We start from the raw sequence: 20,775 nt of genomic DNA, 5'->3' as shown, positions 1-20,775 counted from the left end.
ACCAACAGAGGTTTCCTCAGAGCTGAACCTGGGGAACTTTAACTCCTCGGGTACCCCCTGGGGAAGCGTGGCGGGATGGGACACGCTTTGGTGTGAGCCGGGGAGATGGCGGGCAGGAGAACACGGCCCCGGGTGTCCCACAGCGGCCGGGAGCGGGCCGGTGGAGGAGGCAGGGTGGGCCTGACGGTGCGTAAAAGCGAACACAGCACGACCGAGTCCTTCACTGCCTGCAAAGGGGTGAGAGCGGCGAAATAACGTACTTGTGGGCTTTAAAATAAAAATAACCTGAGCCGCCTAATGTCAACAACATCCAGCGGGAAAGTTAATAGCTGCTGGGAGAGGCTCTGTAAAGCAGAATGACAAGTTGTCCTGCTAAGGAGGGAAAATAAGACACAGCATGGGAGCATCAGAAACTCTTCAGTGACCTGAGAGCTAAGAGAGGAGCAAGAGCAAAAATAAGTCTTAGAAATAAACATTTACAAGTGTTCAAGTGAGGATCAGCACCCAAGGGATGGCGGAAGGTCTGTTCCTCGCCTGGGCAGGAGCTCCCGCTGCCCGGCTCCTCTAACAACGAGAGGTGCCTTCACCCCCGTGTTCGTGAAGAGGTGCCCACCCCCCGGGGACATAACGAGGCACTTTTTTTGGCAGAAAGGTGGGCAGGACGCCAACAGCCTCGAGAGGGCTTCGGTCAAGGAAACCGATGAGCATCGGCCAGGGAAGGCCGAGGGCCGGCGCGGTTCGCCTCGCCTCAGCGCCGGCCCCCGGGCGGGCACACACACCCCCCGGGCGGGCACACACACCCCCGGGCGGGCACACGCACCCCCGGGCGGGCACACACACCCCCCGGCGGGCACACACACACCCGGCGGGCACACACACCCCCGGGCGGGCACACACACCCCCCGGGCGGGCACACACACCCCCCGGCGGGCACACACACCCCCGGGCGGGCACACACACCCCCCGGGCGGGCACACACACCCCCCGGGCGGGCACACACACCCCCGGGCGGGCACACGCACCCCCCGGGCGGGCACACACACCCCCCGGGCGGGCACACGCACCCCCCGGGCGGGCACACGCACCCCCCGGGCGGGCACACACACACCCCCGGGCGGGCGCACACACCCCCCGGGCGGGCGCACACACCCCCCGGGCGGGCACACACACCCCGGGCGGGCACACACACCCCCGGCGGGCACACACACCCCCGGGCGGGCACACACACCCCCCGGGCGGGCACACGCACCCCCGGCGGGCACACACACCCCCCGGGCAGGCACACGCACCCCCCGGGCGGGCACACACACACCCCCGGGCGGGCGCACACACCCCCCGGGCGGGCACACGCACCCCCGGGCGGGCACACACACCCCCGGCGGGCACACACACCCCCGGGCGGGCACACACACCCCCGGCGGGCACACACACCCCCCGGGCGGGCGCACACGCACCCCCCGGGCGGGCACACACACCCCCGGGCGGGCACACACGCACCCCCGGCGGGCACACACGCACCCCCGGGCGAGCACACACACCCCCCGGCGGGCACACACGCACCCCCCGGGCGGGCACACACACCCCCCGGGCGGGCACAACCCCCGCCGGCCGCTCTCTCTAGGACCTGCGATGAGTTTGCCCGCCGCAGCCGGCCTCAGCGCCTGCGCGGAGGAAGGCGGCCGAGCGCCTTATAGCCATGGAGAGCGCCGAGGCCGAGCCCAGCGATAGCCGCCCGGAGGAGGACGGCGCCGCGCCCTGCAGTGGCCTCCCGCCTCCGGAGCAGCCCGTAGCCGCGGCGGCCACGGTGAGGGTGCGGGGGGAGGCGGCGGCGGGGCGGCGTCCTTCGCGCGGGCCGCCGGCCTCTGCGCGGCCTACTCCGCCCGGGCCGAGCACCGGGCTTTCCTGAGCGCGCTGTCCGGCCGCCGCGCCGCTGGCCCGGGGAGGGGTGCGGGGCTCGGCCCGCGCGCAGGGGCCGGGGCCGGGCGGTAGCGGGAAGGGGCTGCAGGTGGGATGAACTCTCACACTGCGTGCCCGGGGCCGAGCTGTGCACCCCGTCCCTCTGAGCAGTGGGATTCTCCTCCTTCCAGTCCCTTTCCGGCTGCTGTTAGAGGGATATTTGTGCCGTCTGCCCGCGTCCCTTGTGCCCTGTTGTTATTTTTATTTCTCAGGCTTTTTGCCCCCTTCCCCCAGTTTCACAAGTAGATCCCCCTCCCTGCTGAATTCAGCTGGAGGTTCCTGGAGCTCTCTCTGCCTTTCCAGGGTGGGCGTGCGGTCCTGACCGACTTCTGCCTGCCAGTGTGTGAAAGATAACGATCCTCCTCCGAGAGATTAAAAGAAAAACATCTCAGTCCGGATGTATTCTGTTTCCTGTGAAAGGGGAGAGGTGGTTACGTGCGTCCCAGGTGTCCCGAGGAGGAATTCACCGGTAGTTGGGAAGTGTTTGGGTAGAAAGTGCAGGAGTTGGTTTGTTTTTAAAAAAGGTTACTTTGTTACCTGTACAGAAAAATATCACTTCGTTCTCTGTCTTCCCGGGTCATGATGACTTTTGATATCCAAAGTTATCTATTTGTCGGCTTTGATTTTTTTTTTTTTTTTTTTCTCCAAAAGCAGGCTTTCTGTTTTCATTTGCAAATGTGATGCAGAACATGCGTATAAAACGAAGCCCTGCCAAAGCCTTTATCCTGTAGAGACCTGTCTTATTTGAACAAATGTGCTGTGAGAGAAGGGGAGGCAGGGTTAGTAGCCTTTGCCTTGTGTGGCTAATGTTACATGGATCTTTATTTTCCTCCTCTAAAAAGATGGAAGACTGTTTGGCAAAAAAAATGGAAATCACTGTTTCAGAAGCTGAAAAACGGACTGGGAGGAATGCCATGAACATGCAGGAAACATACACTGCTTACCTCATTGAGACGAGGTAGGTGATGAGAGCTCACTGAGTGTGTGGAAGTGCCATTCTAAACCGGCTCTCTCTCCTTCCCCCAAAAATATTAAAGTACAGTTGATGAGAAGATTTAGTTTGTTTATGATTTGTTACGTGATTATCAGCCTACTCCAGAGGAACTTTTCCCATGAAAACTTGGCATCTGATCTCCAGTATTAATGCTGGTGTTGTGTAACTCTATACTGTAACTTTTCATTTGGAGCTAGGTGGAAAAAACGTGTGCTTGAAAGATGCTGCTTTAATACGGTGTCAGGAACTGCTTGGTTATTTCTTAGACATGGTTATTTCTTAGATATGGTTTGCATACATTTGTATACATATGTATGAGGTTGTATGTGAGAGAGGTTGTGCATTATGGTCTAAAGTAATGGTTAGGCTTGTTTGGGATCACAAGAAAATAAAGGAAGGCTCATGACTTATGTCATGTGGTCAAAATTTAGTGCTCCAGTAGTGTTTGAATTGATTGGCTTGATCTGATCACCACATACTCCTTATAGATGCTCTGAGGGTTAGGATTAATTAACTGTTTCCTTCCTTCATACTAGCTTAAACTTTCACTGGAGAACTTACTGCTTTCAATCTTCTCGTGTTAGTAAGATCAAAAATACAAATAAACACTCCTTTTATCACAAAGACAGCTTGCAACTTTAAGTATTGTGTAGTGAACAAAGCTTTAAAATCTCTTTTAACTTATAGTTACTTCCCAAACAGCCACAGATGACTCCTATTATGCAGGATCATGTTACTCAGCTGAAGCAAGAATTTCAAAATCAGATTTTATTAGGAGTTTTGTCTCTCTCTTCTTTATATTAACAGTTTTAACCTTTGGGCCTTGCCTCAGGAGTGATCTGCTGTACAGATAAAACCTTCTGAAACAAAGCAGTTGCATTTTGCAAAGGCAAAGGGTTCAAATTGTAATATTATCATGTAAGTCTTGTAGTTACTAGTTAAAAGGCTTCTTAACTTGTTTAACTGCTGAAGGGACACACCAGTCATGCTAACTGCAGACCTCCTGGAATACATTTACTATATTTTGCTAAGCTTTCAGAATAAAATCCAAAATAGACATACATGGCATACATGATATTTTTCAAATATTGTAGCTCTTTGGCAGTTGCTCAGATGTTTAAAAAATACTTCTGCAGTGCATTGGTATTAAAGATCACATATTCTCACATAAGTAATGTTTTTCTTTTCATTATATTTCTGAAGGAAAAGAGAAGAAAATCAGAATAACTGGTGTCTAACTGTGGTGTGAAGTGTACTCTGGGGGCATCTTTACACAGCTCTGGAACACACTGCCTGCAGCATCTCCTTTCCCAGTCATCCTTATGTTACTTTAGACTCACTCCTGCTGGTCTTTCCCAGTGGTTCTTTTGGTGGCAAACCTGTATTTTGCTGCCCAGATTGCTTTCTTTCATTAAGATTTATTCTGTGGTCAGCAAATACCAAGGCCAATTATATGTTTGTCACAGAACTATTGAAAATGTGGGTTTGTCACATCTCTAATAAAATAGGTTCTCTATTCCTTTTGCTGAGAAGGCAAAATTTCTTGCATAAATATAATTGCTGGCTATTAAATGTGCTTCCTGCTGAGCCTGTAGCTGTAGGTGGGCTTCACAGTAATTTGTCTGTGGGTAATAGGATATTTTGTAGCAGAAGAATAAAACTCAGTTTATAGTACTATAAAAAGAAGACCACTTAATAATAGTTGTATTACGTTTATGTGAACTGGGGTTCCGCTGTTACTGCTATCTAGGATTTAATTTCAATTTGAATTGAGGAATTGCATGCATCTGGGTGAATAAGGGACACAAGATGGATGCAATTACAACCCCTGTACATTTGTTGCAGAACAGGAGCTGAGCACCTAAACTTTTAACACGTTAATTTCACTAGTGCCGATGAAACTGTTTTCAAAATGAAAGTGATGGTGTTTGTTCCTTTTTCTTTTCAAAAGGTGAATAACTACTCTCACGTTTTCATGTGACTTTTGTGTGTTTTGGGTTTTTTTAAGTGATATTACACCTCCACATAGATCTCTTTTTTGAGACAAAACAAACTCTGCTGCTGTAGACTGCAGAGCCTCAGCAAATTCCAAGGGTCGTGCTTCCTGAAAGCATCTCCTTTATTCTTGGTTTACACCTTTCTGCATTAGCTAAGTAGATTTTCGTGGTGAGCCATTTCCGTTCAATTAGTCTTGAAGTCAGTTTGTATAGTTTAATGGAAGCTGTGAAACAGTTATTTAAAAATAACTTTAGTTTTTATGTTCTTCCTGTGCAAACAGATGAACACTTCCACCTCTTTGTGGGCAATGGCAGTAAGGCAAATACAAATCCTTAAAATGCGTAACTAAATATTCCTTCATGAGATGTAGGTACTCGGCATATCACTTGCTTTCTATAAGGGAAATCGAAAATATCCAGGACCTCACTTAAATTCAGATTTGCTTGCTTTTTAGAAATTTTGTCTCTTATACCAGAGTCTGCATGGAACTTCAGGAACGGAGGCAGCATAAAACCCAGACTTTGACTGCTGGTCTTGTGCTCTTTGTTTTCCAGGACAAAGCTGAAAATTGACCAGAGTGCAGAGCACCTCTAAGTGCTCTGTGTTGATGGACTTTTAATCATAGTACATACAGGGATGCCTTTTTTCCTGTTCTCCTTCAAAGTAAACAATTTCTTCTGTAGTAGTAGGACACTTCCATTTAGCTATTTAGTTAACTTTGTTTCCCTCCTTGCTGACTTTCAGGTCTCTGGCCTGGTCCTCCTGGTCATGAAACTTGATGACTAGAGGTTTTTGTGTTTGTGTGGTTTTGGTAATTGTTGTTGTGTGTTGGTTTTTTGTTTGTTTCTTTTTTGTTTTGTTTTGGTTTTTTGTTAATGTGGCTTTAGGAAAAAGTAACACAACTTTGTGCAACCTGGTAGCTGACTACTTAATAGCAGGATCCCTGGTTTCCAGCTCTACTACTTTTTTTTTCCTTTTGATGTAATTTGACAAGGTGGCTCACTATATTTGCTTGTTACTCCCACAGTATGGCTGCGGAAGTTACTAATTATATTTCTGCTTTCAGTATTTGGAAAGTTTTCCATCAGTTAACTTGTGACATGAGTGATACCTACTTCTCCCATAAGATGTTGGATTGTGCATCCAAAGTGGACTTCTAATGGCAGTTTCTGTGAGAGAAATGAACTTCTGTTATAAATGAGTAGCCAGTTCAGTCGTAGCAGTGCTGCACCACAGATCTTCAGGAGTTTTTGTTTTGTTCTGTTTTAAGTTACTTTCCCAAAGTCTCCTGTTCCCCGTCGGCCTCAGCGAAGAGCCCAGGCACACAATGAATACTCATAGAGGTCTGCGGTCTTCTGATAAAACAAAAAAATGCAGATTTTGGTCACTGAGGGTCAGGAAGACTTGTCTTTTCCCTCCGAAGGAGGTATTAGGTAAAAAGGAAGAAAGTCTGAATTCAGCATGAGCTTTAAACGGCAGAGTCAAGAGATGAAAGAAGATGGAGGAATGAAAATTTACTGCTGCTTTATACTTAATTGATACTATGAATCATTAACCTGCCTAGTGGAGGTATAATTTAGTTAAATAGAGCAAACTGTTTAGGTGACAGTATAAAAAAACCAACCAAACAAAACACTGCCAAAACCAACTAAGCAACCAAACAAAACCCACCTGGCTGTGAAAATCTTCTGACAAGAGAACTGCATCTTTGCGATACAGCTTGCTAGGTAACTTTTGGTGGTTTACAAAGTCTGTAGTTGATCTGTAATGATTGCTCTTCTCTCTGTTTAGAGGCCTAAATACAGAGACCATTTCTAAATAGCTAATGGAAAAAGTTGCCGAGCCCTCTGCAGTGTTTTTCCTCTACAGAGAGTGAACCTTGTCTGCTGTAGGGGACTGAAGTGTCACTTCTCGTACACTGGAAGGTCAAAGGCTGAAAGCAAAGTTACTGCTTCTACAACTGAAGAGGTGATTGCTTTTACAAGGAAATAACTGATGTATTTCCTCCTTGTCTGATTTAATATTTTGCAGCCGTTCCTCTTTTTTATTTCATTCAGAATTGTTTAATGGCTTGTTTAAGATAATTAGTTTTAAATGGGAAATGGGAAAAGGTTAATTAGATGGACTGAAGTTCTCACATTGGCACTTTGAATTAAAGCAAATGAATGTGACTTCTGCAGTAATGTAATCTTCCAATCGCTTATGATAACATCAGTTATGAACGCAAAAGCTGAAGGTTTCAATTTTGTCTTTTAATTTTTTTTCGGGCAGGTTGGTTCATTCAATGAATAACGTGCATTGTTAAAACTGTTCTTGGAGGGGAAACATATGGTTTTCCTGCCTGAAGACTGTACAAGTATTATATTGTGTTTTTAAAACCAAAACAAATTGAGAAGTTTGACTGAATGTCAACAAGTGATTATAATCTTAATTGAAACTGGTCTGCAGTACTTGCATTTAATGGTGGAGTTCATAATGTGGTCTAAAAAATTAGATGGTAATGAAGGTATTAAGTGTAATGAGTACCTTTGTGGATTTCTACTTCCTTTCTGGAACGGGGTTCCTAGGGAGAAATGCTCTTGTAATTGGTGATATTTTATGGTCTCATATGTAACCAGGTGGAGATATTTTTGGTGTGATTAAAAAAATTATTTCTCTCATCTTACTTGCCTATCCCAAATCCATCCATGCAGTTTCAAACACTTATTAGCTCGTTTGAAAGGCAGTGGTGTGGACACAGGCATGTAACTGAGGGCTGTACAGCACTTTCCCACCGCAGCTTTGTTCTCTCTAGAGAGCAGAATCTGGCTGCTTTTACTTTATCAAAGCCTGGGTGGAAAGGGGATCTTAAATTAGTATTAACTTCAAAATATGTTTTAAATTTATTAAAATGGGTTGACTAGAAGTCATTGTTTCTTTGTTGGGAGCTACTCAGCTGCCCTCCTGAAATGCTATATTCCCCCTCCAGTAGCTAAAAGTTGCTAAACTGACATTTCACAGCGTGTTGGAGAGAAAAAAACAAACAAGCAAAACCCCAAAACACAGACAAAACAAAAATGAAACAAGCAAACCACACAAAACCCCAACCAAGACTGTTGGAGTGCATGCTGCTGGTGGCAGAGGCAGCAGGGATGTCCGTCTGTCCTGCAGAGACAGGACAGTGTGGTGGCAGGTTCTTGCTGAGGCCTAACTGTTATGGTGTAGCTTTTTGCAAGAGGATGTTGGGCAAAGAAAAACATCCAGACATTTCTCTGGGTAAGTGTCTGTCTACCTGTTTTGCTGTCACATTTGCTTGCTTTACCTGTTGTCTCTTAACTGCTTTTCACCCAAAGAGAGAACTGTGTTATATAAAGATAAAAGCAACAACTACAACCAGAAAAAGCAGCATTCTCACTTCTAAGACAGCGAGAATAAATGCGTGTTAGAATAAAGGAAGTAACTATGATCTGAGAAGAGAAATAACACCAGGCTGCTTAACACAGACTACGTTGAGGAAGTTGCATCAGATACTGCCTAGTTAAAGAAGAAACTATGCAGGCAGGTTTGACCTTCAAGGTTCTCTGGTAGTAATTTAACCTTTTTCTTCAGGGTATAATGTGAGGCTCGTGTGTCCCTCATGAAGGTTGTAAAGCTTGATTAACTTAGACTTAGGGAAGTCTATTTTGTCAGAATAAATTGACAGTGGGCTTGAGATCTAGTAAACTTCTTTAGTTTGAGTGTGAGGAGGGAAGATGTGGTGAGCAGCATGATCTGCTCTGGCAGTTGCTTCTTCCTCCTTGAGTTCTTGAGGACCCTTGTGGACACAAAACTTGAAGTAACAGGGTACCTGCATCTCTGTTGTGGGGTAGTGGTGGTTTGTCCTGACGTAGTACTTGGCTTCTCTATAAAGCTGTGGTCCTTCCCTGCTGAAATGCACCCTCCTAGATATTTTAAAAATTTTTGGTTCCTGTTTAATTTTCTGCTTGATAGTTGTGTGTGTGGACTGAGATGTTAGTATTCCAATTATTGTGGGTTTAAAAAATTTTTTAAATAACCCATGTGCCCTTGTTAATTCTGACAAATACAAAGCTGATATAGCAGTCATGTTGAGATTTTTTTTTTTTTGCACAGTAAAGGCTTCACATGGTCTTTGCTGCTTCTAGTTTATAATTAACTCTGCAAAACAGTCATGAAGCTTTAAGAGCATAATTTACAAGGGAATGTTCTCTTGTCAGAAGGCTGTGATCTCTTACAATGGCAGCTTACTGATGGTGTGTTGACCTGAACCCTTACAAACCATAAATGAACCACTACACTATTAAAATATGTGATGATTCTATTGGTGTATTTCCCTCCCTTTGCTATTTATAGGATAGGAATAGGAAATGTAAGTGCATCCTCTTCTAACCTGTAATCCGTACTGTGGAAGTGGAGTATATGTAGTTCCCCAAACAGACTTGAATCTTTGAAGCCACTTTTACATTTCTAAAGACATTCTTGATTTCATAATTTTTCTCCTGTTAGTTTATAGCAGAGCACTATTCTTCAGTTTTCTCACACTTACGGTGTTAAAACTGTTGAAACTTATTAAATAATGTGACTCTCTTAAATGCAGGAATTGGGAGTTCTAAGAAAAATGCAGATTAACTTTTACATGATAAATCTGACTTGGCGAAAATGTGTATGTGGAGGAATGGCAAGCCAGAGCAGGATGAGTTAAGGTGGATCAACTGCAGAAGACAAGCTACCTAACTTTATACCGCTAATGTGTATTACTGCAATTGTGTTTGATATGTTGGTGCCATATTAAGGCCACTCACAAATGCGAACTACCAACATTCGGGATAATTCTTTTCTAACATCTTGTGAAGTTATATTTCTACTGAATTGCACTTGAAAACAGAGTAGGAATGTCTGGACCAGAAACTTCCTTGAAAGATAAACTTTTCATTCTTCCCTGTACTGACCTTGTTGATATTATGGATTATTCAGAAAGTGATAAATATAAGATCAGACTTGAGCTGGATTGGGAATGGATTGGGTTAGAGGCAAAAGACAGCACTTAAGTATACACTGTGGTGAAATGGAACAGGTAAAGGAACTTTTCTAATTACTTTGTGTTCAGGAGGTGGAAAACTTTAGGTTTGAAGTTGCCAGTGTCAGTGTAAGCCCACAGAATAAGTGGAGAAGAAAAATAATTGTGGCTAGCAGTACTCTTCCTTAGGGGCTCATATTGACAAGAAAAATACGAATGATATTTAAAAAATAAAGGTAAACGTTCTTCTTGCAGTTTACCTTTAGTGGTAAGTTCTTAAGCCTCTGTAACTTTACTGTCTGCCTGAAATGTGTTAGGCTGCCATAACCTGTCAGTGATGTGTGCACACCCAGCCTGCCTCTAGTTATGAGGTGATGCAGTCAGTCTTAAACTTCAGTTAAATTTTAAAAAAGATGAATAATGAAACTCTCCTATTACAGAAAAATGAAAACTGGAAGGAAGAACTAGTTAAACACGACTCCTGAGCCAGTCCCAGGGTTGCATTTGCTGTGGTCAGGAAGTGATTAAGTGCTGGTGTGACAGACATTTAATAGCAATGGACCAAGTGCATCCTCCAGGTTGTGTTTTTTTTTTCTTCTCTTTGTCTGATAGAACATGCATTATATTATGGAGAACTCCGTGTTCTAGGTCTGAGATGTAGATCTATAATCTTGCTGCCTTTAGAGCAAGGTTGGCCGCAGTCTGCCTCGCTCTGTGCAGCGTGCCTGCCTGGCTCCACATGAGTCTCTGGTGTCTTCCTGCTGGAGCAGCAACATCTGTATCTGCATCACAGATGGGTTCTTCTGGGATGTGGCTGGGTTCTCAGGGCAGTCCTGGCCCCTCTGTTTCTTGTCTCCCTATTAATGTTTGCATGTGCAGTATGTTCTCAGACAGTGCCCACATAATCTGATGTATTGATGGTGGCAATCTTGATAATAACCTGTGCAGAAGTAGTGCTCTTGAGCCCTGTGGTGTAAGTCAGTGCAGCTGGTTGATAGCTGCTGAGGCTGGAGAGTAAAAGGGTCCCTAATTATGAAGTACTTTCATGTGAGCATCTTCAGGGGCCAGATGGTTTACCAAACTCTGCTCGGAGTTTCTCTTCTAGGAAAGTGAGGTTTGTGCCTTCAGCTTTCAACAAAACAACTGAACTTCCAGGGCATAGTAGCTTAATTCTTTATCTATTTAAATTTACCTCCAACTCAGCAATAGTACAAACACTAGATACCTGCTTTTAGCTGAGGTGTTCTTGAAATGTTTAAATTGTATAGTGTTTGTGTAGGGAGGAATGCTGCACAGCTTGTCATTACAGTGCTAAGCTGAGTTTACCCTCTTCAAAACTCTGTGTTTGCAAGTTGCAACTTTGAGTTGAAATACTCTTAAAAGGGGAGAATTCTATGGGATGTTGGCAGTATAATTTAGTGGCTGTCAGCAGTGTGCTCACCTTTTTTTCTTAAGTCAGTCTCAAACAGTTTTAATCTGCAGCAGTTTGTGTTGAATGCTTATGAATAAATCCTTTCTTCTTCCTCCTTGTGAATTTCTTTTTCCTACAGATTAAGTCACCTGGAATAAATGTCCTTTCCACAAGGCAAGGATAGATAAACAGAAAATGCTTGGCCTTACTCATTTAAAAAATTCCTTTTGCATAATTCTGTATTAAATTACTTTAACCTCAAGATGTAACCATGCTTTTAAACAAGAGTTCAGAAATGGATGACAAAGGCTTCTTATGTTTTATTTAACTGTATGGAATAATTGGGGCTGCCTTGGAGTGGGATTGTTTGTTTTTTCGGTAAGGTCATTAGAAACCCAACCTTGAAGGTTAAGAATAGCTTAAAAAAAGTGTGCTATTTACATGTTTTTAAAACTTTGCTCCAGGAAGTTCTTATGAACTCAAGAACTGCATAGCCTGGTTTCTGCTGGAAGAAATAATTTAGTACTCTATTCTGAGTATCATATGAGTAAGTACTTGTAGTTCTGGGCTCCCCAGTACAAGTGGCCATAGTGAAGCAAGTCCAGTGAAGGGCCATGAAGGTGATGTGATGATGAGCTTGGAGTATCTGATGTTCAGGGAGAGGCTGAGAGATCACCTTGCTTGGTGATGTTGGCTTTAAGTTTTCAACATTTTTTTCAGATGCATTAGTTTTGTACCTGCTTACTCTATCTTTAGCTAGTTTGTTAAACTATGTCCGTAGTCCTTAACTATATAAAGATATCACTTTGAACCCAGAAAACTGGAGATGCTTTGAAATTTGTGAAAATATCCTTTAAAATTTCTAAATATTAAAGTGTAGATTTTTAACTATTCAGCTGTTGCAGACAAGACAATTTTTATCCTCTGAAGTGAAGACTTTTCCCATTGAATAGTAAATTCCTTCTTGTAATACTCTATCCTTCAGCTGCTTAAGAAATTCTGCTGGCTTGAAGCCTGACACTGTTCCAAGAGAAATATGTCTAATTCTGTAGTGATGTGAGCTAAGTCACTTGTGTGGCTCTTTACTTGACCGTGACCTACCTGTTTGTTTGTGGTGTGATGAAAATGTGTTGACTTTGCCTTTGCTACTAAAAAAAAAAATGCATGCTATCTGGCAGAAATCAGAAATATTTTTTAAATGAATATATGGGTGTGAAATTAATTAAGGTTACTTTAGATTATAGGCAAGTTATGGAGTAATCATTACTGGGTAACTACTTTTAGGACCTTTGCTATAATTGTACTGATGGTATGAGGAAGGAGTTGATAGCTTACTAATGCTTGAATTTGCTGTTTCATGTTTCAGAGCTGTTGAGCCCCAGAGCGAGGGACAGTGTGCCCCAGTGGACTCCCTGTGGCGACGTTACAGTGAATTTGAGTTACTGAGGAATTATTTGTCGGTCACCTATCCACATATTGTTGTTCCCCCTTTGCCAGAAAAAAGGGTAAGGAAGCTGAGGCTGCAGCTTGCTTTGTCTTATTTGCTATTTATTTACTATTAACACTCTTCTGTTTAAATAGGCTGACTTTGTTTGGCATAAGCTATCAGCAGATAATATGGATCCAGACTTTGTGGAAAGAAGAAGAATTGGTTTGGAAAACTTCTTGTTACGTGTGGCTTCACATCCTGTTCTTTGCCAAGACAAAATCTTTTATTCATTTTTAACACAGGTATAGTAAAGTGTTGTGCTTTCTAAATACATTCATTTGCAATTACTTATTGAAGATAATGTTCTTTTGCTCTTCTTCCCTGCCATTGACCCACAGCTTCTTCTGTGTCTAGAAGAAGGATAGACAGCGTGAGTGAACTTGAGGTGGACAGGACTTGTCTATCTGAAGACTCTTTAACAGCCCACTGCAGTTGTACAACTGGGCTTCTGATGTACCTTATGGCATTTTTGCAGTCTAGTTCTAAGGTTCCAAAGAGAGAATTTCCACCTCTTTGGAACAGCATATTGGGAACTTCATGTGTATTGGTTAGGAAAGCTTCCCTAGGACTAAAGCTGAAATATAATAGTTACCATGCTGTACTGCTGGCTGCAGGGACAGCACTGGCTTCCAATTCGCTTTTTGGATATCCGTGGTTTCTTTAGCTTTGTGGTTTGACTCGTGATCCATTTGTATGTGTCGTGGTCCAAAACCACTACAGTATGTTGTCACGAAAGTTGCGATCCAATTGTCAGCTGAAGTATTGCACTCTGTGGTTTAGAACTTCAGGAGATGTTGGATGTCTCTTTTTTTTTTTCCTGTGCTTTGAGAGATTCCCAAGTAGTGGCCTCGGGAGGTATGTTTACTGCCACACAGTATAGCATGTAGGTGAACCGGTGTATGGGAACTGGAAATGGTGGACAGCCAACTACACATGAGCGAGGTGACTGCATGTGCACTGTGAACAGCTGCCACCTGTATGTTTTCTGTGTGCTCTCTACCTCAGCCTGCAGAGGTCCTTGGAGCTGGTGCTGATCTAATAGGCAATAGATGGTTGTTACCCTTATTTCTAAAGAGCTGAGCTCCTTCTTCAGACAAAGCTGTGTGGCTCCTTCCCCCAGGTGATAGAACGAGGTAATTGAGTAGTGCAGAGACAGTTTTTTGGGCGGAGGTTTGTATGCAAGCACAACATAACGACATTTTATTTTTAACCCAGATTCTTGAAAAGTCATGGGGATTGTAGCTGAGGCAGAAACCAGGCTTACTGGAGAAGCTCTTGTGATGTAGGGACTGATACAGGGGCTTGCAGAAGCTGTGGCACTCTTAAGTAACTCTTACTGAATGTTCTTTTCCTGTGTTTTTAGGAAGGTGGATGGAAAGAAATGGTGAATGAGACTGGATTTCAGTTAAAGGTAATTACTGTAATTGTTTGTCTCATGACTGCTGGGACACAGAAGTACTCCAGCAAACATGTTTTAGGCTATTTTTTATGAAGGGCTGTTTGCTGTTAGAATGGGTTAGAGGCATTGCTTTATGTATACTTGTAACTACAAAAAACCAGTGGTGTTCTTAGCATGTAATAGGGAAGACTTCAGTTGTGAAGTTCTCTAGGAGGCTTGTTAATATGTGCCTATGTTTGGTGCTCAACCTTGTGTAATTCTGGCAGTAATGTAGAATTGTGATCCTTATAAGCTTTAAGACTAATGAACTTGAGCCCATAGCAGTGCTTTTGTATGTTGTCAATTTATTTTAGCATTGTTTTAAAGATAGATGCCCAATTTAGCCTGGTAAGAGGTGCAAGGTGTCAAAAAAAAAAAAGGCAAGCAAAGGTGTCTGAATTGTAGGACTTCTCTCCAAGGATAAGTTGCTGAAAGGGACTAAGACAGTTGGATTTGGTGCCCCTTAATTGTTTGACAGAATGTGTCTTGTATTGACATCAGTGGGTTTGCGGCTGGGTAAACTGATGGAACACTTGCAGGAATAAATCAAAGGTTGTATGTCTGTACAGGGCAAGAACCTGTAGGAAGCTGACAGATTGCTGGGCTGTGTCTGGAGAAGAATACTGGGGACAAATACTGAGCTTTTGTTTCATTGTAATGTGGTCAACTCATAAAATCACAACTGAAAACTAGGTGGATTATGAAGAATTATTTTGAATAGTGAGAGCTAAAGAAAATTGCTGGTCTTATTATCCTCAATGTTCAAGGGACTTTGATACTGACACTTAGTGTTGGTAACTTAAGTTGGCAATAATTCTCGTCCATCATGGTAGGGCTTGCATATTGCTAGTATTCATAATATAGAAAATGTAAAGCTCTCAAGCTGTGTTTTCCTAGTCAACACATCTTTATTTTGACTTACACTGTAAGAGTTCAGAAGGTTTTTACTGGCAGGGTATGTTCGGGAGTGCACACAGTGGCATGTGCATAAAATAAAACTCACAGCAGGGTGCTGAGAATATTTGCCTACCTGAAACCATATAGTAGGTTAAATGAGAGATGAGCAAGTCCTGTTTTCCTTTTAGGTTTGATCACATGTATAGTTTCCTTTCAACAGCTCCTGTTTCCTTAGTAAAGAAAAATAACTTTTCGTAAAAGCCTGGGAAAGGGCATCTTCCCTTTATTCAACATCTGAAGTATAAACCCCTCAAGATTGGAGGTTATTTAGCACTACATTGGAGGACAAACCCCTGTTCACTACATGTTTTAGACTAGAACCAGACCGCTGGTTTACATGCTACTGCTTTCTCTGCTGCTAATGCATTAAAGCAGGATGTGTCTTTTGTCCCAAAGGGTTTGAACCCAGCTAACTAAACTTTAAATTAGGCATTAATGCAGTGTAGCATGTTATAGTTGAATGTTGATGTTGGAGACTTTGTTTACTCTGCCAACTGTATCATTAAATCATGCCTTTCCTTCCTTCTGCCTTCAGCACTTAATTTTATTCTTTAAGGGGTTTGTTTGCTTGGGATTTTAACCCTTTGTTTAGGAAGGAGAAAATTCCCATCTTTAGTCTACTTAAATGATTATAAGATCATAGCAGGAATTAGCTGCCTGAAAACTCCTTGGCTGTACCTCATTTGATGGAGAGTTCGTCTCTAAAATGTTTGTATGTATTAGCCTTAAATCAAGTTTAAGACTGGACAGGTATTTTTCCAACAGTGTCATTCTGGTGCAAATGCTCAAAAGTGGTGTGTGGGAGTTACTGTGCTGTTAATGGCAAGAAGGAAATAACCCTACTTAGATGGTTGAGCATTGGCAGGATCTTGGTTCCTGCCTGAGAGCGCTCGTGTACTGCTGAACTCTTCCTTCAGAGCATTATGTGTGTCTGTAACAAAAGGCAAAAGCTTGCCCTGGAAATGTAACGTAGGAAGTGATCCTTTTCAAGTGTAACCTCTTGAATGTGCGTGCTGTCCCAACAAACTCAAATGGCTTTGGTGCCTGCTGTTTGAATATAAGTACAGTATTTTGTGAAATAGCTACTTAGAGGGAAGGACTCTGATTTAACGTTAGTGTACCCAGGTAGTGTTTGTACTGTGAGAAATGTGTGAGGAGTACATGTAGGTGTGTCTGCACGACCTGAAATCTCTCTGGCTTGTGTAATGGCTCGTTGGGCTGTAGCAGCGGAGGTCCGAGGTCATACAAACCCATGGAGCACTCTGAATAATCCTAAAGGCTGGGACTTGGGGTTACTGCAGTGTTTTCAGTTCCTTGTGCTGTCCTGGATGCTCTTCCCCATGGTGCCTTTGTCTTCCCTTTGCAAAATGTTCTTCAAGGAGCTCTGCATGTGGCAGTGCCGATGAACCTGCTTTCTTCCAATATCAGTCAGTCCTAGTCTTGCAGGTTTCATTCACTTACATTGGGTTCATGGATTGTTTCTTGTTGGTGGTTTAGTGATCGGAGGACAGCTAAAGTTAGCAAGATTTCCATCAGTACCGCTCATCCTAGTTGCAAGAAAAAAGCTGTTTTTCTGTCAACTTAAATGCTTTCCTAAGTGTCCTCCAGATATGGAGGTGAAAGGAACTTGCAGTGATATTCAAATATAGGATCTTCTGCTCAGCCCCAATGCAGTGGGAGGTGAAACAGTCTCAGACTGTGCCCGTCTCATCTGCAGAAATTATTGCAAGGGTCCTAAAGGAAGGGCTCTGGTCTTAGTTTGGGAAAACGCTGTGTTTCCTTCAGTGTCAAATTCAAAATAGCTCTTCAGGCTCAGAGTTGGCTGTAACAGCGCACAAAATATTCCTGTGTCATACACCAGCACTAACAAATATGGCTGAAGTAACTGGCTGCCGGCAGTTGTGGCACGGTCTGGCTCAATGAGAACACTGCAGGAAATCTATGCACCCCACAAGATGTGTTTATTTTTCTTTCCCTGAGAAGAGGGATGTTTTCATCAAAAGTAAACTCCAGCCATTTTCCTGAGGTTGGAGTTTTCATGTAGTATAGGTGAGCCCTGAGTGAGCTGTGGGGGAAATGCCATACAGAAATTAAAAGTTGTGGTGGTATGAGTCCTCTGTGGGTGAGGCTGGGATGTGTGTTGGTGTCTTATTAAGACTCAATACCCATTGGGCAGTTTAATGTTCATTTAAACCGAAAACCACCCCACCTCCTTACAGAGGTTCCAAACTGCTGTTGCAGTCATTGGTAAACCAACATCTCAAAAAGTAACCATTACCTTTTTAATTAGGTATTGAACTTTAGAGATTTATGTATGCCCGGTTATAGAGAAGAACACTGCATAAAAAATGGCTCTATTCTGATATACAAATTACATATTTTCTGTAAAGCAAGTCATAAAATAAAGAGAACACCACATATAAGATCATGATTTCACTGGGGAACTGTTCCTGGTAATAAAGAGCATATAGAGGTCACTCTGCCACTAGTGTTATTTTGGTTTGAAAAATATAAAATATTGTCCATATGGTCTTATGTTACCTAATTGCTTTATCTAAAAATAACGTAGGGTTGTGTATCTTAACTCCGCGATTTGTGTAATGTTTTTAGGAAAGGACTATTTTTGTGGGATTTGGATTATACCAGCTTAATCTTAGTTGATACTGTTTACATCCTAGTTCACAAAAATAGTTTATTCAGGTTTTTTTTACTTTTTAATAATAAAAAAAAACCCCTGACACTCAGGGCAGCTACTTGTTCGATGCTTGAAGGCTTAAATGTGCCAGGAAGGCAGGGCTTTTTTTCCAATGGTACTGCCAGAAGGCTGATATTTCTTTTTTTGTCACTGAAATTTAATTGCATTAAATTAACAAAGTGTTTTTTTTCCCCTTTTTTCAGGCAGATTCCAGATTAAAAGCTCTTAATGCAACATTCAGAGTGAAAAACCCAGACAAGTAAGATTCCACATCCTTCTTCCCGCCTTTTCCCTTTTTCACTTAAAACTGTAACTTCAGATGACAGAATATTCTATGTTCTTAGAATAAATTCAGAAAAGAAAAATTGTCTTTCTGCACTTCAAATCTTAGCAGAAGCCAAATAAGGAGGTAGTGTGAAAAGGTTTGATAAATCCTGTGCCTAGGAGCAGGAAACATTCAGAAAAATGCCATAGCTTTATGCAAAATGAGTCTTCCATTTTAGCTGGATTAAAAGGAAGGGTTAAATGAAAACAGACTCTGAAGAAGAACCTCTTAATATTTGTTTGTAAAGAAATCTTTGCAAGCGTGAACAGAGTACAGATTGATAGTACGTCTTCCCAAAATCGACAAGTGTGCAATTCTGGATGATGCACCCTGGTATTGCAGTTCAGAGTTCTCTTCAAGGTGCCACTCTTCACAGATGCTTTTGGAAGCCTGGAGGTCAGTTCAGCTCTGTTGCAGTTTAGGAAGCTCTGAACAGGCACTAGAGCAACCAGCTGGATCAAAAAACTGGTCAGAATTGTCAGGGTATGTAGTGGGACATTCATCACACCCTAGGTGATGTGAGAAGGGTAAAATTAAAGTTTCTACTTCTGTGATAGTTAGAAACATCAGTGTGCAGGAAGAGGGTGAAGAGATGTTGCAGTTTGCCAATGATAAGCCATAGAGACCTGTATGAAATGCCCTTCGGGGTTTGTCTGCTGTCCCACAGTGGCAATAGGAGATGCTGTTTAGGGAGTGACTGACCACGTGCCTGACTGCTTTCTCTTGCCTGCTCCCTTTGTACTTCTCTAGCGTCTATGGGTATTGTATTAAGGATGCGAGAGGGTACATACCTTTCTGTACCTCCTATCTGTGAATTGGTGCACTCCCTCTTTTTTTATTTGTGTTCGCAGCCTTCTGTGGCAGCAAGGAAGCTTTTAGCTGGGGTTTAATAGAAAACAGTCACCAATGATATCAAAAGACAGCAATTCTCTCAGTAGCTACAGGTGAAATTGGTCCCTTGTTTGAATGCTTCGTCCTCAATCTTCATCTGTAGCTCGGATTTAAGCCTTTTCTGCTTTCATGGCAGGGAGATTTAGTAGTCTGCCTGTAGGCATAGGTGGGCAAGACTGATTAAAGCTGAGGTGAGGAACATACTGTTATCTTTTGAGTTAACTTAATGTTTTGGAAAGCAAAGCTGTTGTGAGAAGTGGCTTGGTAAAAAGCAGGAAAAGAGTTAATAGAAGGAAAACATGAGGAAGGGCTTGTAACCAAACCAGTCCCCAAGTATCTGTCTTTCAGTAGAGACTTCACAGCACTGGAAAGATCTGGCACATGCTTTCTATTGTATTCTGCCAGCTACATAGCTTCCAAATTGAACTTTTGGATACAAGTTGTTTAATAAATAACTGATGAGTGTAACTGTTTGGGGTTTTTTCATTTTTATTTTTTTTAATTAGCATTTAGTATGGCGTGTGCAGCTCTAACAGGCAGAATAGTGCCCTGCTCTGTCCAGCACACTTAATGCTTGAGCTGCCCGGAATCTGACACCTTACCCCCCAGTTACCTTTGGTGCTTGCATGACTCGCTGGCAAATGTGTTCAGCAAGCTCACCTTGGTGAAACCAGAGATGTGACCACTGTGGGGAGTGTAGGCTTTCAAGTTGCTGGACCAGGAAGGGTTCAGGTGAAGAACAGCTGCAGCTCCCTGTCCAGATTGCCTTGCAGTGCTGTGGAGCTGCATCCTTCAGCTTAGAGCAATGTGAGGGGCTTTAAACAGCTGAAATGATGCTGCCAATATTCCAATATAGACTGGAAACTAAACCTCCTCCTGTGGGAAGCAATTAATGATGGAATTTTGTGGTGATAAAAATGTGATATTCTGATACTTAGAGGTAAACTTGTAACTACTGCAGTCCTCTCTAATTCAGCCTCATGGCACCCATCCTCTTGTTCTCTTTCTGTGCTGTAATCAGACCAGTAGCTTTCCTCTTGGTGAAAAGTTTCTTTAGAAGACACTAAATCCAGAATTTAAACTAAGAGTAGCTTTTGTTTGGGTTTTTTTGTTTGTTTGGTTTTGTTTTGTTTTTTGTCTGGTTGGTTGTCAAGTGGCTTGTTCTTTAGTAAACTGTTCTCTTCTTGTAGTATTGATACCTTCCTTCACAAAACAGGGCAATGGTGCTGCCCTGCCTCGTGTAGGGAGGAGTTCTGCTGAGCAAAATGCACAAAGTAGATAACTGATGAAATACTGTCTCCTGTAAATAACCTTTTCTTTGCTGTTACCATAAAAGATATTTTTGAGAAGAAACCTAGTGGTGTTCCTACAGAAATGTGACGTGATCGGTTCTTCATTTGTCTGAAGACAATTAAACAGCTCAATTAAATATTTAGACAGGTAATGTTGCAGAATTGGTAAAACCAATGGAAAAGCACTGGGCTTGCTTCAGTTCCTGACTATCAAAACTGTCTTGTTTCACACTTTAGTTGTTATGCTCCACTAGGAAATAAACAACCCTTGGTGTGCCTCGCCCAACTCGGTTTGAAATTACTTTAATTATGTAA

The 20,775-nt window shown here is 42.8% G+C and overlaps 1 protein-coding gene across 1 annotated transcript in view; it reads left to right on the top strand.

The window, feature by feature from the left end:
- The first annotated feature begins 1,313 nt into the window (after nucleotides 1-1,313).
- SNX4 (sorting nexin 4) overlaps nucleotides 1,314-20,775 on the top strand; it is a 34,786-nt gene continuing 15,324 nt past the window's right edge. Inside the window, 7 exon segments of the mRNA XM_065637898.1 lie at nucleotides 1,314-1,677; nucleotides 1,679-1,804; nucleotides 2,799-2,914; nucleotides 12,740-12,878; nucleotides 12,955-13,104; nucleotides 14,226-14,273; nucleotides 18,156-18,211. Coding sequence (XP_065493970.1) covers nucleotides 1,630-1,677; nucleotides 1,679-1,804; nucleotides 2,799-2,914; nucleotides 12,740-12,878; nucleotides 12,955-13,104; nucleotides 14,226-14,273; nucleotides 18,156-18,211 — 683 coding nt within the window. The 5' untranslated portion in view covers nucleotides 1,314-1,629.

This window comes from Caloenas nicobarica, chromosome 6 (assembly GCF_036013445.1).
Source record: "Caloenas nicobarica isolate bCalNic1 chromosome 6, bCalNic1.hap1, whole genome shotgun sequence".
NCBI classification, from domain to species: domain Eukaryota; kingdom Metazoa; phylum Chordata; class Aves; order Columbiformes; family Columbidae; genus Caloenas; species Caloenas nicobarica.
The sequence above is the reverse complement of the archived record's forward strand: the minus strand, read 5'-3'. Positions and strand labels throughout refer to the sequence as shown.